The 25,566-nt window shown below is 51.0% G+C and overlaps 1 protein-coding gene across 1 annotated transcript in view; it reads right to left on the reverse strand.

Annotated features, from left to right (window-relative positions):
* Nucleotides 1–394: 394 nt before the first annotated feature.
* The window catches only part of MAP6 (microtubule associated protein 6), a 76,171-nt gene continuing 50,999 nt past the window's right edge, over nt 395–25,566 (reverse strand). The window contains exons 2-4 of the mRNA XM_057695528.1: nt 20,796–21,009; nt 18,582–18,778; nt 395–1,554 (exon numbers count right to left, since the gene is read on the reverse strand). Of these exons, the coding sequence (XP_057551511.1) occupies nt 474–1,554; nt 18,582–18,778; nt 20,796–21,009 (1,492 nt within the window). The 3' untranslated portion in view covers nt 395–473. The remainder of the gene's footprint in view (nt 1,555–18,581; nt 18,779–20,795; nt 21,010–25,566) is intronic.

Below are 25,566 nucleotides of genomic sequence, written 5' to 3' on the forward strand. Positions count from 1 at the left end.
TTGGTGTTAGATAATTAATTCCTTGATGTGCTGGACCCCTGCCCCCACCCCACCCCCTCTGGTGTCAGAAGTGAAGATGGTCCAAGTGTGAGAGTAAAAGGGACACACAGGTGTGTCCTGACCCCACCCTCCTGATGGGGTCCTGTCGTCAGTCTCCTAGCATCTCCCACCCACTCCCATCTCACGCTTACAACTCACAGGAGCTGGGGATTCCTCAGACGGCCCAGATGCATGAATGCAGAGCCCCGCATGCCCTCCCTCAAATGTGCATGGTGCGCACACACACGCTCACTCACACACACTGAAATGAAGGCAGAGAGAGAGACACTGCTGAGCCAGAGGGACCAGTTTTATTAGATTCCAGCAAGACTATACAATACGCGTTTCATGCAGATTAAATAAGTGTCTTCGCTGCCCCTGAGAGGGAGCACTTTCACTGCCAGCTCCTCCTTTGGCGTGTCAAGGGGTGCGTGTCAAGGGGAACTCTCAACATATTCTGCGTGGGGGACAGTTGGGATTATGACTGGGGGTGGAGGTGAGACAGTGGGCAGCTGAGGGCTCCTGAGACCTTGAATCTTCAGAGGCTCAGGGACCACAGGACCTTGGTCCTTTGCTGGTGGTGGCACCAGAGGATCTTGATCTTTCAGAGGCACTGGGATTATAGGAACTTGATTTTTCACAGGCTCAGGGACCACAGGAACTTGATTCTTAGGAGGCTCTGGGACCACGGGGCCTTGATCCTTGACTAGTTCTGGACCTTGATTCTTTATAGATGCTGCAATCACAGAATCGTGATCCTTTAGAAGCTCTGGGACCCCTCCACCTTGATCTTTGACTGGCTCTGGGACCACTAAACCGTGCTCCTTTACAGGCTCAGAGAGCACAGAACCTCCATTCTTCACAGGTGCTATGACCACGGCACTTTGATCCTTCAGTTGCTCTGGGACCATAGGACCTTGATCCATGACAGGTGCTGGGACCATGGGGCCTTGATCCACAGGCTCAGGGACCATAGGACCTTGATCCTTGACAGGTGCTAGGACCCCAGGGCCTTGATCCTTGACAGGTGCTGGGGTCACAGGGCCTTGATCCTTGACAGGTTCTGGGACCACAGGGCCTTGATCCTTGACAGGTGCTGGGGCCACAGGGCCTTGATCCTTCAGGAGCTCTGGTATCACAGAACCTTGATCTTTAACTCTTGTTGGAACCATAGGACTTTGGTTTTTAAGAGGCACTGGGGCCAAGGAATCTTGGTCCTTGGCTGGTGCTGAGATGACAAGACCTTCAATCTTTAAAGGCTCAGGGACCGTGTGATCTTGATCCTTAATTGAGGCAGGGACTATGGGACCTAGATCCTTCAGAGGTCCCTGGGCCACAGGAGCTTCATCCTTCATAGGCTCTGGGACTGTGGGGCCTTGACTTTTTGAAGGCTCTTGGATCACAGGACCTTGATCTTTCAGAGGCCCTGGGCCCATGGGACCTTGATCCTTGTCTGGTTCTGTGGCTACAGGACCTTGATTCTTACGTGAATCACTGGTGGGTTCGACCTGGCTCCTGCAGAGGAGAGAGAGGTGGTCATTGTGAAGGCCAGCGCTCAGGCCAGGGACAGGGCAGAGCACAGATTGCCTGATAAATCTTGTCCTAGGGGAGCCTGGGCAGGGCAGCTCTTGCTGGAGAGATAGGAGGAGAACCTGATCTCTATGTCGTTAGTACAGAATGTGGGCTGGGGTGAGGGGCAGGTTTGGGAATTAGTCATTCAGCGTGCTTGCCAATTGATTATAACCTGTGCGTGGCACGGATGGCGGCCCCCAGGTGGTAGTGGCAGTACTGTAGCAGGACTCAGAGTCCTCCAGTGGGCATCCCAGCAGCCTGTCCACCCCACACTCCACCCAGGCTGCTCTTCCTTCCTCCAGAATAGCTGGGCCCACCCTGGGGGCCCATCTTAGCTACCTTCTCAGAGGCCCCTACAGGCCAGGGTGCTTCTGTTCTCAGGGCCTTCCCAGACTCCTTCCCCTCCCCAACCGCCTTGTTAAGAGCTGAGTGGGGAGGGGCAAAGGGTGCAAGGCATGCATGAAAGAAAGAGGGCAGTGGGAACGTTCCTCTTCCCCACCTCCCCTAAAAGGGGAAAAGTATCTTATCCCTGACATTGTTTAGAACAGCCAGCCAGGGGTGACAATAAAAGGCAGACCCGCTTTTCATTGGTTTTCTTATTGCTTTTCCATTCTCTGTAGACGAGTGCTCCCCATTGTTGCCTGCAGCACATCACTCAGGCGGTGAAGAGGCCCTGCTCCCCTTGCTCCGCCCCCACTCTGGCTCCCTCTACTCTCCCTAGGCCCTGTCCCTCACAGGCTGCTCCACCTGCCTCCCTGTGGACCCCTGCCAAACCCCTTGGCCCACCCACATTGTGACATCACTGCCACCAAGGGCAAGCATTGCCGCACTCAGACCTGCAGTCTAGGTTAGAGGGCACCCGCCCATCTTGCAGGCTGGGCTCAGCCAGTGTCACAAGTCTTTGCACACCTAAAGCACATTCTGCTTTCCAAATCACTTCTTTCCAAAGCTCATTTCAGCAACCCGGCAACCCTGAGAAGTTCGAAGGGAGGCGTTATTACCCTTACTTGTATGATATACAGATGAAGAAACTGAGGTCAAGTGGGCAAGTGATAGGGGAAGTGAGGGGACCTGTATGAACTGTAGAGTCTGGGTCTTTCCACTCCTAGGGCCCGTGCTTCTTTCTCTATAGCACCTGGCACATAGTAGGTGCTCTATATGGGGTCACTATGATTACTGTTTTACACACTGCAGCCAGTCAAGTCTTTATGCTTCAAACCACTTCAGTATTAACAGTTCCTATCATTTAAAGCTGGTCTAGTAAGACTTCTACTTGGTAACACTTTCTTAGCTCATTATGGTTTCGTCTTCTGGGCCTCAAGTGTGTCATCTATCTCCATGGGTAAAATGATATTTACTCAGAAAATTGTGATGATTAGAAAGCATGTACATAGAGCTTACTATATTACTATGTAATATTACAATTATTTTTCTATTTACTTAGAAGTAGAATTATACATATTCGGACTATTTTTATCCTGACATGTCATCCCCGTCCAGAAGCTTTTTACTATACTTAGCATCTTGAGCCTCCTAGGAACTGACATCTCTCAGCAGAGTACACAGTGCCACAGGCAGCCTGTCCATCCTGTCCCTCTTGATGTCTCTGAGCATCATAGTGCCCAGTGAGGGGCTGGGGTGGCTCCCTGGTTCAGCCCAACACAGAGCACGGCTGCCCGGCCACATGGACACAGCTGGCTGCCATCAGTAGGACCTTAGTGTTTGTGGAAGGAGCCAGGCAAGGCCAGGAGAAGCCTGCGGAATCCAAGGATGGCATTAAAATACCTCTAATACTTGGTGGTTGGCCAGAGAGGAAAAATAAAGACCTAATTCAGAAAAGAATACAGCAGAAAATTGATTAGATGAAACCTATCTGGGAGTGAACAAGGTGGGTAGGGTCATCCTGAAAGAGGTGATGAAGCTGAGCCAGGAGACAAAAGAGGTGACCAGGGCTTAACTTGATCTCACGGGCTTGGGTTGCAAAATCCATCCCATTGGCAGGACGTGGACTCAGTGTCCCCTGCTGGCATAGAGATTTAAAAGAGGGCCAGACCCACAGCACGGGGTGCAAAGTATGTTTCCCTGGATGTTTGCGGCACGGGTTCCCATGCCCTGCCTCATTTTTGTGCTTAATGAGCATTCTCAGCCAGCTGTGAGCTAACCTCAAATTTGCTCACACATACACCCCTCTATTGGTTTGGTTAGTAAACTTGTTTCCTTAGTAAGTGTCTTTAATCATGGAAAGGTTTAGAAAAAAGATTAGAAATGATAAATCAAATCTGTATATTACCTTTTTTGGGGATTAAATTAGGAAAAATCTGTGCAGATTTAGTTTGAAAGTATTTGTAATGTTTAAAATAATTTGGCATATTATATCTAACAGATTAGCTTTGTGATTCCAATATAAAATGTGTAATGGAATAATTAATTTAAACTTGTGATTTTAAGTTGAAAGATATAAGACAATTTTATAAATCTTTTTAAACAGCGATGGAACTTTTATTACAACCCAATAGTAAACATATTTTTAAGCTTAGTTTATTTTAAATTACTTATAAGTTACTTAAAAATATTTAGGGGAATTGAATTAAGTTATAAAATCCTCCTTAAAAGAGCTTGTTAAATTTTACTAGATTTTTAAGTTTGTTGCTTTTATAAATTAAGCATTTGTTTTTAAAATGAAAACAGCCTTGGTCGGTCTTCCTGTGAACAAAACCACCTTCGAAGGCAACATAAAACTCTCATTGACACTGACCAGCCATCGCTTGGCTCCATGGTGGGCTGCCAGGCTCTCCATCTGTAAAATGCTCCTCCACGCACAGTGCCCTCTGTGAATGAGACAGAGCCGCACCCCCAAGGTGGAAGCTGGTGAGTGGCTGATAAATGGAGATGGGCTGGATTCAGCCCCACTCAGCCCACAGGCCAGCTTCCCTGGGGCCCCACCCAACTTGCACAACTGAGTCTGAGTCTGGTGCCTTGAGCCAGCTGCAGGTTTTCTCAAGATAGCATACGAGACAGGCTCCTTTCACCTCCCAGCTTGTGTACTCGCTCAGAAACTAGAATGACCCGCTGGCTTTATCTTGGCTTCTGTGCTGCTTATTGCCTGCCAGATCTTGGTCAGTTACTCACCACAACAGACCTCAGTTTCCTCATCTGTAAAGTGGGGATAACAATACAAATGTTAAGGACTATTATGACAGAGGAACAGATGGTCCTGTTAGGCAGGGATCTGAAATTGTAATTTGTGACATTTGTAGCATGCTTTGGTGCCTCACATGAATAAGTCCATAGCATAATAACTGTGTAAGAGTTTACCAGATGCTCACATGCTCATTACTTTAGCTCACTGGAGCCTCCTGGCAGCCCTGGAGGAAGGCAGGGAAGGTGGTGGACAGCCCTGAAGCCTTACCCTCCCGTCCTGTCCTCTGGCCATCCCATGCTGCTGGATACACTCCCAATGTTTCATTTATTTTTGTTACTACTGCCTGGATCGCCCTCTTTCACCCACTTTTCCTGTTGGTCCCTGATGGCTGGGCTCGGGTCCCACCCCCTCACAAGGCCTTCCTGGATGCATCTCTCCAAATTAGTTTGGTCTGTATCTCCCTTGCAGCACCATTTTACAGTCTCTCTCCACATTCATAGATACCCTAATTGCATGTCTGTTTTCCCCCCATTCGACTGTGAGCTTCCTGAAGGCAGGGGCCATCCACCTGACCTGCAGCCCCAATGCCCAGCACGGTACCTGGAACAAAGAAGGTCAAACAGAAAGATTTGCAAATTATTGTTGCTGAAACCTGGTTCATCATCTATCCCATGGCCCCAGCCAGAAACTTGGAATCATCCTAGGTACTTTCCGCTCCCTCAAACCTTCACCCAATCCATCAGGAACCATCTGTTCCAGCTCCTAACATTTATCTCCTGGGTATTCACATTTCTTTCCCTCCTTCCCTTCCCCCACCAGCTGTCACAGCCCCCTCACTGGTATCCCGGCCCCTCCTCCAATCCATTCTTCATACTGAAATCAGTATGATCTTTCAAATCAGTAAGATCTTTTGAATGATCTTTCAAAAAAGCAAATCCTTCCCCTGCTGACAACACTTCAAGGCTTCTCCTTGCACGGAGAATAAAGAGGTTTTACCCTGTTCCATGGCCCCACCCAGCTGACCAGCCTGCTCCCACTGCCTGCCAGCTCTCTGTGCCGCAGCCTCCCATGCCCTGCTCCTTCCACCTACAGTTTTGCACATGCTGTTGTCTCCTCCTGGGACCTTCTCTTGCTCCCTTCTCCCCTGTTAATCCTGCTCATCCTCCATCTCTCAGCTCGCTTTCCCAGGAAAGCAGATGTGACCAGGTCCCTGCTACAGGCTCTTCTAGTCCCTGACTCTTTCCTACCCCTTATCACAGCTGATTACTTGCATTCTTTTCCATTAATGTTTCTCTTACTAGACTAAAACTTCAAAGGGCAGGACCATGTCAATTTTGTAAATCATTGTACCTAAAACAGCACCTGACCCAGGGAAAGCCCTGACTAAATACTTGGCGAATGAATGAATAAATAAGAGACTTCTCCATGCCAGGCTCTGTCCCATTTGCAAAATGTAATGTTCCAAGGTTACATGAGACAACCAAAGTCTTAGGAACTTAATTTTCTGCCCTTCTTCCTGTTTCCATGGCGGCAGGCAATGCCTCCTGGGTACACACACATTGACCTTGGATCCAAGCTTTATTAGAGTCTGGAAGCAGGATTACCAAGCCCTGCCGGAGACTATCTGGAGAAAGGGCTGATTCTTGCCTTGCACACAGTTCTAATCCCATAATCCACTTGTGCTGCGCTCCTTCCCAGAATCCACCTCCGTTTGTTTCTTCCCAGACTATCTCCTGATGCACTATCCCAACAGACCAGAGCAGGGGCAGTCAGTGCTCTTGGCGTAGGGCCCTGTTCAGAAATCAGGGACCCGTGGACCCTGTCCTTGAACCCCCTGCTTCCACAGCTTGGAAAAGCCCTGGGAAAGAAAGAAACTCCTATTTCCTGAGCAATAACCATGTGCCAGGCTTGGTGCTGTGTATTTTAACCTAGATCATTTCTTGCACAGTAAAGAGCAGCCTGCTGGAGGAGAAAGTGCACTGACGGGGCTCAAGGCCAGAAGAGCTAGGTTCACAGGCTGACTCAACTCCGTCCTTGCCACGGGTGTCATCGTGGGCACCCAGGCTGGAAGTGTCAGTTTCCTTAATCTATACAATGGGGCTTACAGTGTCCACCTTCCAAGGAGGATTTGTTTATGGGAACACTCATGGCACGACCCTGGAATACAGGTGATATTTAGTATTAACTAAATGTCAGTTCCCAAAAGGGACTTGGTGACGTGGTCCAATGTCTCACTCTACAGATGGGAAACTAGGCCCAGAGTGGGCAAGCAACTCTCCCACGGCCGCACAGCTAAGGAAGAGCAGGTCCAGGACTAAACAGAGACCTCTTAAAGTCTCATTTGGGCGGGTATAAAAGGGATGGAGCAAACTCACTTGAAGCAAAGGTGGGCAGGAGGAGCTGAGAGGTGCCAGGCCACCTGCGCCTCAGGGGCCCTGCAGGAGGAGGCAGGACAGTGGGCTGGGAGATTTTACGGCTTCGTCTCCTTCTGTCTGCCTCTAAGGGCCCTGTGTAGGCGCCTACGTTTCCCAGACACAGACAGAGCTCCCTACCCATTATAAGAGATGCAGCTACCAGAGGGGGAGGTCAAGGGAACCGTCTTTGAAAGGCTTGTTATTCTTATGAAGAATTGCAGGAGACAAGGCCTTCTCAAAATAAGAACTCTCGCCCCGCCCCTCTCCCCCATGGGACTCTGTGGCCTCTATTTTAGCAATTAACACGGTGTTTGGTAATTACCTGCCTCTCCCCCTAGCTCGTGGGCTGTGTTTTGTTCATCTCTGCATCGTGAGTACTAGTGTCTGGCTCAGAGCACCTGGCGGAGATTTGTGGGAGTAATGGGTGGCTGGTACATAGTTTTTTCTCTTTATTCTATTTGATGTTTTTTCTCTTTTATTCATTCATTGGACAAAGTCTGCTGAACCCGTGCTCTGGGTTAGGGCCTGTGCTGGGGCCCAGGCGGGAATGAGCCCGGGGCCCTGACCTGTGGAGCCCCCCGTGTGGGGCACACACCAGGAACACTGTAAAGCTACCAGTGCACCAGGACCACCAGCCCTGGCCCCAAGCCCTCATCTGCCTGTGTCTCTCCAACCAGAGAGGCCTGAAAGTCCCTTCAGCGCAAACACGTCACTTTGCTGGAGAAGTCCTTCCTCTCTGGTCCCCGAAAGCACAACGCCACAGAGCCACTCCGAAGGCGCCCAGGCTGGAAGGACAGACCTGAGGGTCATTGGGTCTCCTGCACTTGTGCTGCTGTCTCCCTGGCGGCTGGCCCCAGCTATGGCCCGTGCTGCCCCGGGGTTGGCGAGTGGTATGCAGACACACTCGGGCGAGGCAGCCCACCCTCTGTGGCCCGGACCCTGAGCAGAAGGCTGTATTTCTGTCAGCTCCACTCCCTCCTTCCCTGACCTGATCTAGGTCTGTGCTCTGGGGCCACCCTTCCAGAGGATGCCATGCTGCCTGACCTAGGACTGATATTGAAGATATTTGAAGGGACAGCAACTGTGTTCACATTCCTGGCTTCTCTGGGCAACACATGCCCCACAACAGCTCAGCGCCCTCACCGTCCTGACTGCTCTCCTCCCTACACATCTCAGTTGGCTCCCCTCTCTTGGAAAGTGCGACCCCAGAACTGAAACGTATGTTGCAGTTATGGTCCACAAGCAGCGCACACAGCCTCTGCCCTGGCACCTCTGCCTCCATTGATGTGGCCCTCGCTTGCTGTCTCTCAGGCACGTCAGTGCTGCTGCCCAGCCCCACCCTCCTCGTCGCCTAGTCACACCCTCCTCAGCAACTAAAGCTTCAGTTTCAGGGTCACTTTCTCAGTGAAATCACTCTGACCCTCCACCTCCAGAGGTTGAGTACTCCTTCTTCTGTGTCCCCACAGCCCACCCGTGTCCCCACAGCCCACCTCTGTCCCCATCCCCTCGCCCCATCACAGCAGCCCCCCAATCAGACGAGCTTCCAAGGGTTTTGTAGCTGCCTCTCCAGACTGGGGCTCTTTGGGGCACAGACCATGTCTGCTGCATTCTCTTGTTTCTCTCTTTCCCTCCCTCCCTCTCCCCTTCTCCACTCCCCTGCCTTCCCCTCCTCTCTACTCCCTCCATCCTTCCACAAACATTTAATAAATGCCTACTCAGTGCCTACTGACTAGAGTGGAGAGCCAGAGCGCCCTGGCATAGGGCTGGCATATACAGGAGGCATCCATCCCAAATGAGAAGCTTAAAAAAAAAACCTTGCATAAGATGAAATTCTAACAACTGCATTTACGTGACACACAAACGCTTTCCTATTTTTAACTGCCTTAGCCCTTTTTTTTGTCCTCCCAAACCGTAACCTGTCTTGATGGTTTTCTAAGAGGACTTTACATTCAAGGTGGCACATCGTATTCTCACAGCAGCCCGTCAACCAGGCAGACAGCGGTCACTCGTGCCTCCATTTTCCAGAGGTGGAAGCGGAGCTCAGAAAGGTCACGTAGTGAGTCTGTGGCAATCTCAAGACCTTAACTGAGGATGACAGACTTTCAGTCAAGCTCTTTCCTTTCTACAACAGTATTCCTCAGGGGTTCGACTTCAACCACAGAGATTCCAAATTTGTCTGCAGATGTCTGAACTGGGTCTGGCTTGACATGACTCTGACTGGTTCTGCCTGGTCCAGGAGACTGAAGCCATTGACCTCTGGAGGTCCCCAGCTCCGAGCTCCCAACTGCATCTCCTGAGAGTTGCCCCTCTGGGACTCCAACAACCAGACCACCTTTGCCTCAGCCCCTTCTGCATCTACTATACAAGGACCTCCCTGGTTTACCTCTTGGTGTTCAGCAGACCCTGCCAAAGAAGATAGTCTCAGAAAGCATCCTGGTCTACGAATGCCCATCTGCACCCACACCTGTAAGCCCTACCTGTATGGCTGCCAGTCGGTCTACCAGCCCGGGCTACACAGAGAGTCCACTTAGATGTGGCTTATCAGCATGGGAAGAGCAGCTAGGACCATGGCTAGAAAACAGGCTGCCATCACAAGGCTTAATTCTGGGTGGGGGTTGGGGGTGCAGGGGTGGGTAGGGGGTAGCAACGGCGCTGATCAAACTCAGCATCTGTGAGTTTCATCTGACTCATTTTCCAAAGATGATTGGAGTACTTAGGGTCACTGAAGGGTTTGGAGCAAGGAAGAGACAGAAGAGGCTGCTCTTTCAGGCCTTTTTTACAATAGGAATCCTAGAGATGGTCCCAAGTACTGGACAAAGGATGGGTTTCAGTCACCCAAGTCTGCCTCCAAATCCTGGCTCACCACTTACAAGTTGTGTGACTTTGTTATTTAATCACTGAGTCTCAATTTCTTTATCTGTGAAAGGGGATGATGCCTATGACAGACTCTCTAGCCCTGTTGTGAGGATTAAATGGGAACAAGTGTGTAAAGGTCAACTAAATGCTCCTTCCTCTAGGCTGTGCCACCTCTGCGTTTTACAAAAGTGGCACCAGACAGCTGGGCCAGATTCCTTCTTCCCTCCCCACCCCCTCCTCAACCCCCTGCTCTCCCTCTTTCTCTTCCTTCCTCCCTCTTTAAATTTTTAACTTTATTTTTTTTTGGCCGTGCTGTGCGTGGCATGTGGGATCTTAGTTCCCTGCCCAGGGATCAAACCCGTGTCCCCTGCAGTGGAAGCGCAGCGTCTTCACCACTGGACTGCCAGGGAATTCCCTGCTTTTTCCTTTTTCCTTTTTTGCCATTAATTACCTTTTCTAGATATAACCTGCTAAGACCTGAGTAAATTCCCAGTTGTATAAGAAATATTTTAAAAGCTTCCTTGGTTGTTTTAACACCAAGAAGGCAAAGTCAAGGGTATAGGCGACTGTCTCGATGAGCTGCCCTGAGCCGGGTGGTCCTGCTGATGACCCGTGTTAAAACGTGAAGTGCTGGCCTAAGGCAGCCAGACAGTAACGGCTCAGTTCTTGCCTAGCTGGGAACTGGCAAATCAATCCTTGTCCTTCCCCCACCCCTTCTAAAGCAAAGGATGCTGAGCCATTAATCAAAAACTGGTTTGGTGTGTCTGGAGGGGATCCATGGAAATGACTGTGTAATTGCAGGAATGGAATCTGTACCAGGAGGTTGACTGCTAGGGTGCTCAGGCAGGAGGGGCCAGGAAAGGGCTGGGGAGGGCAGGGGGCAGCGAGAGCCAGCACTAGAGGGGCTTTATCTCAAGCTGTTGTGTGGCAGAGAGAGTGGATCTGCCATGTGTAGCTCCAGCTACCACCACCCTGTTGGGACTAAGGGTGGTAAGTAACTGGGAAGTGGTGATCGGCAAACCGCCCATAAAATGAACTGTGAGGAGGGCGTTCCCCTTACAGCTCCCAGAGGCCTTTGCGTGCATCCCCATGGGCCCTCGTGGTAGTCCTCCGAATCACAAACAGGACTTTCTCTGATCTGACCTCTTACCACCTGCTCCCCGACACTCTGGCACCAAACAGATTAGGGTCACACCATATCCCTTACTGACCAAACTCCTACTTTCTGAATTTGGGTGTCAAATAGACCTGGGTAGTGATGGGTACTTGTATTCTTGTTATCTCTTTGAGGCTCAAAGCAGGTAGGAAACTCAGCCAAGGTCACACAGCTAGTAACTAGTAGAGCCTGGATTTAGAACCAGGCCTGTTGGCTCTAATTCCCAGCCCTTCTTTCTAAGACACGCCTCTGGAGGGACACCTCTGTCATCATGGAGTTAGGAGCTCTGCACTGGGCAGGGGGCGGGCTCAGCCGGCCTCTTAAGATTACCCTCTACCCATGAGTCTATGATTTTATGAAGTCAGGACTGTTTAGAAAAAGTGGCCACATAAAACACAGAGGGCGGCAGGCCCAGAGGCTGGCCATTGTAAAACCAGCCGTTGACTCCTCTGTGCTCTGCGGTTGCCGTGCCCTTTCTCGAAACCACCCCTGTCCCGTGAGCAGAGCCAGTTACCAGACAGAATAAAGCCTTGCGGAGGCCCAGTGGTGCACATGGAGGCAGACGGTGCCTATCATCCTCCATTCATTCCTTCACCCACTCACTGTTCAGTCAGCAGACACCTGAGCAGACATTGTCTGTGGAAGACAATGGGCTACAAAGACGAGCAGAAGGGCCGGGTCCTTGCCCTGGAGGCGCATAGTCTAGTGGGGGGGACACACACATATGAGCGGATGACACAGGGCGTGCGCTAAGTTCCGCGATGACGAACACACAGGGAGCATCTTACCCAGCCTGGGAGCTGCGGGAAAGGCTTCCTGGAGCTGTTCCCTGAGCGGAGTCTTGAAGGATGAGTTAGCCGGGTGGAGGAGCCGGAGAAGGGCAATCTGAGCAGGTGGGGCAGCGTGGGGAAAGCATGGAGGTGAGAAGCAGCATGCTGCGCTGAGCGGACATAGCTTCTGCAGGCCGAGAGGAGCCCACGGACGGTTTAAAGCAGGGTGTGACATGGTCAGAGCTGCATGTTCTAAAGATCCCTCTGGCAGCTGCAACCAGTACCAGTGGCAGCAATTTGTGTATCTCAGCACCCGAAGCTCCCTTGGCCCCAGATGAGATGTCTGGGTTGAGATAGACATATACAATACCAAATCAATAAGTCACCGAGGGCCACTTATATGAGGACAAGGGACAGAGAGTTAAGCTCAGTTCCACTGTTCGAAATAAAATGCACGGATGGCGGTCTCTGACCCAACCCCTCCCATGTCAGGTTTGGACACCAGTTTTATGTTGGTATCTCCGGTACCAAGTATATATCTTATGAATGAAAACTGTTGAATCATTCATTCTGTTTTCAATAACCATGCATGTTAGTCTGCCAGTCAGTTCATTTAGCACCCAAAGGAGAACTGGTCCATTCATTCAGGATGTTTGAGCCACACAGGATATGTGTGAAGACCTGACCCAACTCTTCCTTCCCCTCATTTGTATCAGGTGCCCAAGATGTAAAGGGGATCCTAGGTAAGCCTGCAGGATGACCAAGCAGACAGGGCACCTCGAGGTGAGGGTATAGCTTAGTTAGGAGTCCAATTCGTCTCATACCTGACTCCCACCAGGCCGGCCCCCTCCCTCGGGTGAAGGGGAGAAGTAGCCCAGGCTGTGAAGCAGCCAGGCAGAGCTGGCAGACACCCTCCTGTCTGAGCTTCCCTCTCCTGTCTGTCACCTGGTGCAAACACCTGCTCAATTACATCAGGAGGGGTCAGTGGGACCGCAGACAAAGAAAGGCTTCGTAAGTAATCGGTAAATATAAATTTTTAGAATGTTATTGTTTAGGTCTGTGGACTCAAGGTAATTCAGTAGCTGGAATTCTTTAAAAGTGTTCTTCTTGATCAGTGTTTGCCTCATTCAGCTTCATATATTGTCAAAGATGAACTATCAGAAAGACCAAGAACACAGACCTTTCAAGTATTGTACAGGGAAGGCGGAGAGGCCTGAAATGAGCTCTACTTAGTGTTCACTATGGGTTCCCTCTAGCCAAGTCATTTCAACCTCACTCCTCTCATCTGAGGTGGGTGTTAGTGTCCCCATTTTCGGAGGAGGACACCAAAGCTCAGAGAGTTTAGTGGACGACACAGACTGGCATAGTTGGCACTGCCTTCTATCCATGAACCTGGTAAAGACCTAAGGGCACGGCCTCTGTTAACCCATATTCACATGTTAAGGGAGAAAACATGTAAGGATGGCAACTCTGTTATCAGAGATGTTCTAGGATGGTCTAGGTGTCATGAAGATTGATGCATCAGAAGTGGGATGGAGAGCTTTGGGTCACGTGCCAGGTTCTGCACAAGGGGAGGCCGAGGAGGGTTGGTTCCATTGGTTTGAAGCAGCTGCCTCTCCTGTCTCGGCTCTGCTGCCCCTGCCGCTGTCTCTGCCCTGTTGGCCTTGGGCGGGGCTGCCGTAGGGTCTCCTCTTAACTGTAGGTGTTCCACAGCCTATGTCCCGAAAGAAACTTTTTACACCTGAGGTCCTGAAACTGTAAACTGCGCCAAGGCCTTTTAGCAGGGAGAGGGCCTTGACACCACCATGACACACAGAGGGAGTTCACAGCCTTTGTGAAAGGGGACTTGACACTCTCTGACTCTACGGGAAGCAGGCTGTGCATTTTTAAATCCTAATGCGAGAAAAAAAAAAGAGGGAAGATCTTCACTAAGAACACAAAAACTCTAAGGAAGGATTAAAGTACACTATAACCAATGAGACAATGGGGACCTATTTTAAAACTAGAGGCTGGTTAACTCTGCTGTTTCAGGGAGGTGATGATAATAATGGGTGGAGATCTGCCTGCTGGGCTTGGGCAGCGGGCGGGAGCACCGCGGAAGTGAGGCTGAGGCTCTGGGTGCCCATGCCCGCTGGGCGGGGGCCACCTTCCTGCTTCCCCGCTGCCCACGCGTGCCCTTTCTCTGATTCTGAGCATGTCTCACCTTCTCCTGGGTATTCTCAGTGTCTTCATACATGTGTGTATTCTGTGTGTCTTCTCTCTCTGCCTCTGTTTCTACCTCGCCTGACTTTTCATCTCTCTCAATCCCTAGTTTTGATCCAACAATTCTTCACTGATCAAAAGAGAGCTAAATCATATACTGTTATGTATGTTTTATTGCTGAACAGTATTTTGCATTTTCTGCCTCATACGAAAGCAGGCAGGTGGGTGGAATATTTTCTGTTCCTCTGGAAAACAAATACATAGTGTTTTTTTCATATATCCTCAAAGCCCAGATTTTGAGAATCAGCAGCAGAGTGAGTCCCAGCCTCGAGCTCCTAGCCTAGAGCGAGAGAGGACCTGTGGCTGGTGCCCGGCATGAGGGTGAGGGTGAGAAGCGCGATGGCAGGAGCATGCACACGTGGGGTACAGCCGGGGGTGTGGATGGAGACCCCGGTTAGCGACGCTGCCTCCCACCCTCCATGGCACCAGGATGAGCACAGCGCTCTGACCCTCCCCGAATGAGCCACTCCCTGGGACTGAGCTCACCTGGCACTGGGTCCCCACAGCTCTGCTCCTGCAGCCCCTCTGCCTAGCGTGACTGGTCACCCCCAGCTCTGTTCACTTGGTCACCACTGCCCATTCTCTGAGGTCCTCCCTGACCCATGGAATCTGCTAGAACAGACTCCTCCTTCATGTCTCACTGTGACTGGAGGTGGGGTCTCAGCCATCCTGGTTCTCTGCTCTAGACACAATGCCAGGCACATGATAGGTATTCAATCAGCATGCATTGGAAAAAGGAAGCGGGATCCCAAAGTACAGGATCTTTTGTCTCCTATTTCAGGAGAAGGATACTGAAGTCGGGGCACCCTTGGCCCTGGCTCCGAGGTGCCCACCCTTCTGCTCTCCTGCCTGTAGGCCTGTCTCTGCATGCCCCACACACCCACATGCCACCCACTCTCCAAGTCTTCCCCCTCATGAAGCCTTCTGATTCCCTACTCCCGACAGGAAGAATCTTGTCCTCCATCTGAGCTCCCAGCTACCTGGTCTGTGGTTACCTTATGTGGACTCTCTCATGGCGGTTTCCACACCCCAGTGTTAGGCGCACACCAGACTGTCACCCCACAACCCACACAGTGAGCCAGCCCCCAGAGGGTGGGGCCTCCACAATGACCAGATAAAATGAGTAAGTGAAGGCATCTCTGCCATCCCCTGGGAGGAGAAAAGCCAGAACAGACAGTCTTGCGGCTTAACCGGAAGAGGGTGGAGGTCAGGGGCCAGCCTCCCAGTGTGGCGAGGCGGTGCTGGCCACTCGCCCCCAGCAACATGGGATCAAACCGTTACACTACCTTGTTGGCCACTGGGTCTCCTGGTCCATCGTCGCCTTTCCCAACACTTAGCTCTGACTGCTTGCAATTAGTATCTGAGAGGCAAGTATCTAAAAGAGTCAAGCTGCGTTACGGAGAACCCCAGAGAAAGTGCAGGGCACAGCTCATCTCGTGGAGAGCCGCTCAAATGGCAAAAGTTGGTTCCTTCACCTACTCAGCGGGGCCTTACCAAGGAAATAAGATCAAGAAAGTGGTATTCGTCTTTAGCATTTATTTATAATTGGAAAAACTGTTTGTTTGTTTTTTCTGAGCAAGCACAGACCACAAGCACGTCACAATCAATTGGCTATACATGAATATTTTTGTCATTTTCTTACTAACAGCAGGAATGAAATAGCACCAAGAGAGGTGTGCGCTACACATACATAGACAATCTGTGGTACGCAACAAAACCCAGGCCACAAAATCGTAATTAGACGCTTCCGGTCTGCCATGAGAGAGGCAAAGGCATAATGGGAGCACCAGCGGATAACAAAAAGCTTTAAGGACCCGACGCACAGCTTTAGGGATCATTTTCGCTGGCGAGTGAAGCAGAAGGTAGGAAAGCTTCAGTCCTCGCTCTTTCGTCAGGGGAGTTCAGGGAACCACAGGGAAGGGTACAAAAATGGGCCGAACAGGCATTCGAAGCTTGGCCACTTTCAGAAAGGCAACGCCAAAACACTGCTTGTGAAGCTGAAATCAGTTTCAGTCAGCATGTTTGGGGTACAGAACGAGATTGGCTGAGTTTTATTTGTAAACAGTAGAAATCAAAGGAGGTTTCTTGCCAGTGAAGTGACACATTCAAGAGTCAAAGTGAACTACCAACAGGGTTTTCTCAGTTGGAGGCACTAAAAAATGGGGAGACTAAAGTCTTGAAGACACATCCTACAGGTCATCTAAAGCATCAAGAAACTCAGTGCCTGGGGCCACAAGGTGGGTGGGAAAGTCTACAATCTGGGCAACAGAAACTTGAATCAGACTCAGGCATGAAGTCCTACGAATCCTGTCTGTGCTGTGGTGGAGACAGATTTATACACGCTACCCACCACGGCTGGGCCTGCTTCGGGCACAGAGGCATTCAATAAGTAATGTTGAGTGCATGGTCCCCTGTGAATCGTAAAGTTTGATTTACTTGATCTGCAAAAAATAGATGACTATTCTAAGGAGAAATCCAAATAGTGGCTAACACCAACATGTCTGATGAATGCCTGCTCTCAGGAGAACGAACATATGTTGGCCAATTCTCTGGACAAAGTTAAGATCGCGTCGACAGAGCTCTCTGATCGTTGTTAAGATCAGCTAGCAAATACCTGAATCAGCACTGAGATCTGCTCGAGCCCTTTGCAGCTAGGCATCAAAATCTGTGACTCACAAACGCCGAAGCTCACGAACGTTTTCTACCTTGCCCTGCACTTCTTCCTCACAGCTCCTTCCCTGGGACAGAAAGGAAGGTGGCAGAAAGAGCTGGCCAAGTGCTTCATTTCTGCAGGTCTTGTCCTCTTAGGAAATAGGGCCTGCGCAGCACAGGCTCAATTAATTTGCAAGAGCCCTCTCCATCAGCCCAAAGGTGACAACTAAAATGGTGTACATGAGGATTCTGTGGTCTGAACGGTCAGAACGTGAGAGAGCTTGTGGGGGCTCTATTTCTTCTCGCCTGAAGGACCTAAAGGGACTTTTGAGGTAGGGAACTGGGAGGACTTCGCTCTTCACCACTTTCATTACAAAAGAAAAGTACTCCTGAGCGGAGGCTGGCGTCACACAACAGCCCAGCGATTTCAGAATGCTGGCGGTGGGAGGCACCCTGGGGACATGAGAAATAAAGGGTACTGAGCGACGTACACGCCTCGGGGTTTGCAAACGTAATTTTTCTGGTAGGTATGTGGGATCTTTCCACGACTCCCTGACTAATGCCTACAACACAACTCTAGCACAGCTAAGGTGGCACTGCCGCCACTGGCAGCTTTGGCCACGCAGACACGAGACACACAATACAGGGAGAGCTGCTATTATTCAGGAATGAGGTAAAAAATGTTTGCTAATCACATAGCAGGGAACTCTCCTTGTCTTAGGCTAAGTCACAGAAATTTCCCATAACCTGAAGTTTTGCATCTCCTGTCCTCTCCAAGGAACAGCACAAGAACAGTCCAGGCAGGGACAGTAAGCATTGTCACAGTAGCCACGACACCTGCTTCCTGCAGTGTGTTTCTCAGAAGCAAGAAAGCCACATTCTGCATACACTATCCTTACACCTTGAACTTTCTTCCTCAGTCCCCTGTAACCAGTTGCTTTGCAAAATCTGCAGCACTGGAGAGGCTGAGAGTTAACAGGAAAGCAATCTCCTCATTTCTGTCATCTTTCTATGATATCCAGAGTGTACCTACAACACCTAACCTTTTTGCCCGGGCCTAGTTTTGGTCATCAGTGGCGCATCTCTTACTTGGTACACAATTTAAAGCCCATTGATAGGAAACTAAATGTAGTCACATATTTCCAACAAAAGAGTCTCTGAAAAAGTTACATAACAGACACAACTCATTTTACTGACTTTAAGGCCAAAATTTTTCATTTGTTTTAAAAACATTTCCACAAATTTTGTCAATTGCCGAAGCCCTGTCGAGCTTCTACAGCACATGATAACTCTGTGAATTTTGGAAAAGAACCTTACCTAAAGTTCCGAATTGATCACGGACACAGACCCTGGGGAGGAACAGGAGGAGGACGTCCCACGTTCATGTCTCAGCACCGCCAGGACGGTCCCTCTGTGGTCCTCCTGCCTCCCTCACCAGGTACGCTCTCCCCTGCCTGGAGGCACCGCCCTGCATACAGACTCTGGCTGGTCCAGGGGCCCGTGGCGTGGCCCTGGTCTAGATCTGGACAGAAGGCAGGTCTCCCGGTCTCTGAAACGGGATCCCTCTGTTCAAAGAAACCAAAGAGCTCCTAGGACGCTCAGGACCCACGCAGATGGGAAGCCTCTAATCAATTTCGTGGCCTTTTTTGTTGGTTAGTGAAAAAAAGAAAAAGCAAAAGGAAAAGAAGAGAAGAAGAAAGGGAAGTGCAGTGCATTACTCTTTAGCCTCAGCCAGCTTATTGTTCATCTCCGCGCTCTGCTCCTTGTCGGCGGGCGGGGCGGTGCTGGCACCCTCCGCGCTCTTTTTCTTGGAGGCCCGGCCCGATGCCACCTGCTTGTCTTTGGCCTTCCTTGGGGGCTTATGGCTCGCGGAGGTCTTTTTTGGTTTGGAACTCTGGAGACTAGGTTTCTCCACCTGCACGGAGAGACAGACAGACAGACCGCAAACAGAAACACAGAAGGGGGCGGGGCGGGGGGGGGGAGTAGGAGGGAGAATTTAGAGAGAAGAGGTGATTAGTGCAAGGATAACGGTCACAACACAGGACTCTGAGGAGCACGGCGCAGAAAGCCTGTTCACTGACGCGAGGTCATCGGGCATCTCCCATCTGAAGCCCCCGGTCAGCCATGCTGGCGGCCCTCTTGCTGGCCACACTGGCTCCCGCCGCCAGCCCTCGTCCCCCGGGCCACCCCAAGGCGGCGGACTGTGTTTCTGTGATGCACGCTCTGCTGCCCCGCCCTGGGGGCAGATTCTACCTCACCATCCTGCTCAGCGCAGGCAGGCGTGTGAGGGCTTCCGTCAATGTGAACAGAGGCGAGACCTCCAGACAGAAGGTCAAGTGTCCGCCCGCACTTCCCTATGTGCCCCTTTCCTCGGCCCCAGAGGGGCTGCTCCTCACCCGGCGTTCCAGGCCGAAGAGGTGCCGGGGGCAGAGGTGCAGCCCACCCACCGTGGACCCGTATGAGGAAGAAATAAACCTTTCTTGATGGAAGACACTGAGGGTCTGGGTGCTTTATTCCCACAGCAGGAGCCAGCCTTTCCTGTTTCTGAGCTCCTGTGGACGCATGTCCTCGCTGAGAGGCTTGGGAGGGCGGTCTTGCCCGGCGAGGGCTTCAGCACTGCCCAGCCATCCCCTCCTCCCCTCTGGCTGGCTCCTTGGACAGTCTTCCCCAGAGCTGCTGTTCAAGCCCACTTCTCTCTCCCCAAGCTTCCTCTGCTAGTTCTGCCCCCTCATTCCTAGACGATGGTCTTTCCTTCTCTTTCTCAAGAGCCCTGGGCTGCTGGGTGTGGTCCCTCAATATGCCACCCTCCTCCCACCCACCTCTGGATTTACTTTCCCCAATCCTCCCTCCTTCCTCTACTTGAATCTTCTTTTATCCAAAGTCAATCCCGTGTCCTGGGTCTATGGAAGGTGGACAGAGAGGATGTTGGGCCTCACAGGCTGGGTCATCCACTCAGTGAGGTCCAGGGGTTTTCAGTCACCCTGGTTTGCCCAGGATGGAGGGCTCTCAGGGAATGTGGAATTTTCAGTGCTACAATTGGAGTAGTCCAGGAAAACGGGGTTGGATAGTTGCCTTACCTGTAAACCCGTCCTGGGCCAAAGAGGTAACTCCACTTGACTGCAAGGCTTTAGGGCAAAGCAGAGCAAAGGCTCTTAGGTTTGTGCTACTATAGAGAGGAGAGCCGATATTTGCACAATTCCACATGGCTTGACGTCACAGAATAAGCTATGGCATGTGTGACTCCCGCCTCAGCAGTGGAATCTCCATCGTGCTTCTGCCTCTCATGAATGAATATTGGGATGCACTGTTGTCATAGGAAAATCCCTGAATCCACTGTAACTTAGAAATGAAAGTCATTCACAAACTGTTTATTATAATAAGGAATTACTTGGAACACATCTTGCAGCTGATGTGACAGGTGTATTGTGACAGACTAAGACTTACCGCTGGATGGAAGGAGAGGATAAGAGGAGGCAGGTGATTTTTAGGGACTTGGGAGGTACGTGACTGGAGCTGAGGATGAGGCAGGGGCTGGGTGGGAAAGAAGTCAGGCAAGGATGCCTCCAAGCCCGGGCCAGCACTCTAGCGGCAAAAGCACAGTTATTTTAAGACAAGGGGATTTAAGGCTCAGGTGAGATTTTCTGCCATTTTGGGGGGATGTTTCTCAAAATCAGAAGCTAGTTCTCTGAAAACCTACTCGTCTTTAAGCTGTTTTCATTTTAGGTAATGTTCCTTTAAAAATTCCCTTTGAATTTAGCAAAGGTCCCTGGTAAGAAGTCCCTCTGTCTCTGTGCACTATGAAAGAAAGGAGGGACTTTAGAGAAGCCCTTGGGGGTGGGGCCAGAGTTGGCAGTAGCCCCGCCCCCATCTATGCTGCAGTTAACCCCTCCATGCCAGACAATGCTGACAGGTCCCCAGAAGATCTGTCTCACCTTTGGCGGTTCCTTGTAGGGCTCGCTGTAGAGGCTGCGTATTCTTCTGCGATCAATGATCTTACTGTCAGCTGGGGTTGGCTTATTGGCCTCCCCTTTGAACTGGGCACTGTAGCTGGTCTCATGAACCATCTTATCATCTGGGGGCTTGTACTGGGGCTTAGCTTTTATGGGTTTCACAGGCTTGATGTCCGTCCATGCTCTGAATTCATTCCTGCAAATCAAAGAAAGCCTAAGTGATATAGACATCCTATGTCCGGAAGCAGTGCCCTCACACAGGGCTGCAAGCATAGCAAGTTCTTAGTTAGTGCTTGTCGTGCTGACTGATGTGTGGCTGAAGATGAACTCACTCTCTCCTCCTGCGTAAGTGTAAGTGTCCCTTGCCACCCAGTCAAGGCAGGTTGTGGCAAAAGCAGGAGTACCTCAGAGCTCCCACTGTGTGACCACGGACAGGCAATTCTAATCTTTAGGCCTCATTTTCACAATACCTAAAATGAGGCTGAAAAAACTCAACCCACTTGGTCATTTATGAGTTCAACACATATGACCGAATGCTGTTGTGTATGAGGTTAGAGAGCTGTTAAATGAGACAATGTGTTGGACATTGTGCCTCGTACGTTGTGGCCAAACAAAAAATGCCAGTTCTGTTCCTTCCTTTGTTGTGATGAAGATGCTTTGTAACCCTGAATCCTTAAAGTTAATTCCTCCCTTCAATAGCAGAGGGCCTGCTTCTTGTGCTGCCCAAACCTCAACAATCTCAATCACTTTAGATGAAAATTCTTATGAGATATCCAAATGCCTGCAGATCATAAATAAGCAAAATGTACTGAACACAGCCAGATGTCACCATGGGGACTTGTGTTGGGATGTATGATGTGTAGGAGAGTCTTTGTGGGTTTGGTATGAATGGTTTTTGGTCCTTACCCTGAATGATCCTTTTCTGGTGCTTTCTGAGTCAGTGTGTCGGTCTGCTTGTTCATAGCAATCTCTCTCCTGGTTTTAATCAGCTCTGTCTGACCTGTTATAGCGCTGGAGAGTAGATGGTGACAATGTTCAAAACAGGGTGAAATAAATGTTGCTGCTGATGGAGGCCACAGGGTCCCTCTTGTTTGTTGAGTGCAAGACATTCAGTGTGTAAGCTCTGTGGCTCTGAGGCCTTTATCAAGTCTCCCCATGTTTGGGGCCATAAGAAGCTGTGCTGTGGGAAAGGAAGAGCCAGTGTATGCCTCTATGTGTGGAGTCAGGTTCTCCAGTGCCCTCTCTTATGGCAAATCCCTCCTTCAGGGCTCAGTCATGAGTGCCACGAACAAGAGGCCACAGGGGACGGTAGAGAGAGCTCAGACTGCCACGGAGACACGCATTCTAGCCCTAGATCTGCCTCTAGGTATCTGCTGAGCAGCCTTCTCCCCTCTCTGAGCCTTAGTTTCCTCATCTGTCAAAAAAAGAATTGATCAGACAATGTCCTATAATGTTCTTTAGGCTCCGAGGGTCTCTGAGTTGATAAAAGCTGGTTTGGTAACCCTGAGCCACATCCTGGGCTTCTGACCTACTGAAGGGCACTGGCTCATGTGTGAACAGAGAGACTACAGTTTCTTAAGAGACCCTCCCGAAGGTTTAGATTCGCCTTTCCAGTGCAGTTGGACCTCCGCCTAGATGTCCCACCAACTCAGACTCCGCGTGCCTAGAACCAAATCATCTTGTCTCCCCTGCCAAGCTGTCTTCTCTTCTTGGATCCCCTCACTGCTCCACTGCACTCATTCATTCATTCATAAAACATTTACTGAATGCTTAAGGTCTGCCTGGCAGGATGAACTCAAGGTGTGGGAGTGGGAGGGATGGACAAGATAGGCTCCGTGAAGGCGGGGGGAGTGCGGAGGACGGAGAGGAGCTCCTGCGCCAACCTGGGAGTTGGGGGGTGGGTTCTGGAGGGGGTCACAGAGGTTGACAGGGAGCTGGCTGAAAGTGGGGGCAGGGGTTCCAGGCAGAATGAGGAGCACACAAAGAGGCTCACAGACGCCCAGACCCCCAGGGGGACCCGTGGGCAGCTCAGGTGACTGGGTGGAAGCCTGGTGGGGAAGGAAAGGAGAGGCTGGGCAGGTCACGAAGGTCCTGCCCCAGTCACCCCAAAGGGATGGTCTGGACTGTAACAAGGAGTTGCCAGATGAGTTCAAGCCATGGATGCGTGTGGCCAGATTCGTTCTGGGGAAAAGAACTTTGGCAGCAGTGTGAATGGGGACAGAGGGGGAGGGGTGGGGCGGGAGTGCTGTGCAGTGAGCCGGGAGGACAGCAGAGGTCTGAACCAGGAGAGCAGCAGTGGGGATGGAACACGGCACCGAGCAGAGGGAAATGGGCAGGACCTGAACACGGCTGAGCTGAGGGAGGCCAGGCTTAGAGAGAGATTTGGGTTTGTGGGTGGGGGTGCTACCCACTGAGCCGGGGAACCTGGGAAGAGAGGGGATTTGGGAGGAGGGTTGAGACCCTCCTGATTCTGTTAATGGCAGCCACCCACTTGGCTTCAAGGCGGCTTTTTGATTCTGTCCTCTCCTCCTCCTCCCTTTACTTCTGTGGGCTCAACCAGTTACCATGACCTGACTTCTGAGCCATTTTGGCTCTACACACAGGCCCAGTGCTGGCCAGGGTTGACACTGGAGCTCTGGCCACCGTTACCTGCCTGAGGCGCCAGGACCTCCCTCCTTCCTCCCACTTGCAGATCTGAAGCCCTGGTACTGCCAAAGCCCTGATGCTTGGCCTGCATCTCCCAGTAGCCAAAGCAGTAACAATCTGGCTCCCAAAATATGATGGCAGAAACCTGGATTCTCTGCTCCCGCCCCTGCCTGCCTGCAGAATGAGGGCTGAGACAGGCATACACGGGCCCTGAGCACTGTTTCTGGGTCACGTCTCCCAGGCCAGCCTCTGCAGCTTTCTCTCTCTCTGCAGCGGCCCCTGTGGGCTGGCCGGTGTCTCATTATGAGCGTAATCCATGGGATGTGTCCTTGTGGGGACAGCTTGGTAAGCCTGGTCTTGAACAACTTGGGTACATCATCTTCATGTGGGATGTGTTAATGAGTCTCATAATAAGTTCACTGTACTTACGACAGGCTGTTAGGTTTAAACCCAGATTCTATTACCTAGAACTTTCTTTGAACTCTCCACAAAACCTTCCCCAGACACATGGAACAATTAATCATACGTCATAAAAATAGAGTTAGGTACCATTCATTAGTCACTTCTTATAAGCTGGAAGGTTGTTTTTGTTCTTTATATTCTCTATAACCCTTACAACAACTTTGAAAGGAGGTAGTATTATTTCCCTTTTATGAAAGAGGGCCACCAAAGCTCAGAGAGATTAAGTGGCTTACAAAAGGCCACACAGCTGGCAAATAGCAGAGCTGATCAGCCCAGGTCAGTTGGGCCCCACAGCCCACATCCTTCCCAGCGCACTTGGACAATGGGCTGAAGCTGCAGCGGGCCGGCGGCCCTCGCTGGAGGTGCTTATGCAGGGTCCGGCCTGCTGCCTGCAATGCCGTGGAGGGTTTATGTGACACAGACTGGACAGAGAATACCTAAGCTCCCCCAGCCCTGAGATGCTCCGCCCAGAGCAGCATGCGCCACACTCTCAGGTCAGCCACATCCAGTGCATTTTGCCACGAGTTCATGGTCCCTTGTAACCATCAACTCCCCTTTCTGTGAAACCAGACTTCAGCTTGATCATTCATTCCTTCATTTGTATGGCATTTGCCAAACCCCAGCCATGGCCATGGCATGTGGCCCACAGAGAGGAGGAAGCTAAGGTTGAGGTCTCTACAGTTTAGGGGATCAGGGTCTGTCCATGTGTGACCCTAAGAAAAGACAGAATGAAGCAAATGGGACAGAGTTCAGAAGAAAAGAGGGAAAAGGATGCTTTATTCTGAGGGATGAAGTGGGGACGGGGCACTGACGGATGCAGATGGAGAAGTGGGTCGGGGGAATCAGGCAGCAGTGAGGTATGTGGGGCAGGGTCAGGGAGCAGGCGAACCACTCAGGGAGCAGGAGGGTGGGGCTCTTGGAGGGATGGAAAGATGACTGAGCGGGCAGGAGCTGGGAGCAGGCTGTACAGAGCCTGAAATGCTACGCCTGGATGCTGCTGGGAGGCCTGGGGAGCCGCTGAACACTTCTGAGCGAGGCAGCACTATTCCTATTCCTCCACTGACGGTGTCCTCCTCCTCTCAGACTGTCCCACTTCTAGTTATTCTTCAAGGCCCAGCTCAGGGCTCTCCTCCTCCAGGAACCCCTCCTGGATCAGTCAGCCCCAAGTCCCCCAGCTCTGGGCTCCTGGACCCTCTACTGTACTGTTCAACTTTGTGGTTACCTAGCAGTTTCACATTCTTTAATTCTTTCATGAGTCCATTTGTCTCTCTTGAGGGATAAGATACTAAATAGAAAATTCATGACGGAACTCTCCTTCAAGTCCAATATCATTTGCATGGCTGAAAAGGAATATCCTTCAACCTACCTTGTGTCAGACTACAGGTTAGGCGCCTGGCTGGGCGAGGATCCCAGTTTCCACGTGCCCGCCAGGGCCCTTCCCTCACCCCGGGCCGTCATTCAGAGACGTGCTCTGCTCCCATATCTTTCCTACATTCTTCTCAGGATTGAAGGTTTGGCATTCAGTAGGCATTTACTAGAAACAGCTGTTATTTAATTTCCTTTCTGGTCAGCAACTGGCCCTCCTCCTGAGCCCTTCCCGCCCGCCCAGACTGGGTAGCGCTTGCTCCTCGGAGGCAAAAGAACA

The sequence above is a fragment of the Hippopotamus amphibius genome, chromosome 9, assembly GCF_030028045.1.
Source record: "Hippopotamus amphibius kiboko isolate mHipAmp2 chromosome 9, mHipAmp2.hap2, whole genome shotgun sequence".
NCBI lineage: Eukaryota > Metazoa > Chordata > Mammalia > Artiodactyla > Hippopotamidae > Hippopotamus > Hippopotamus amphibius.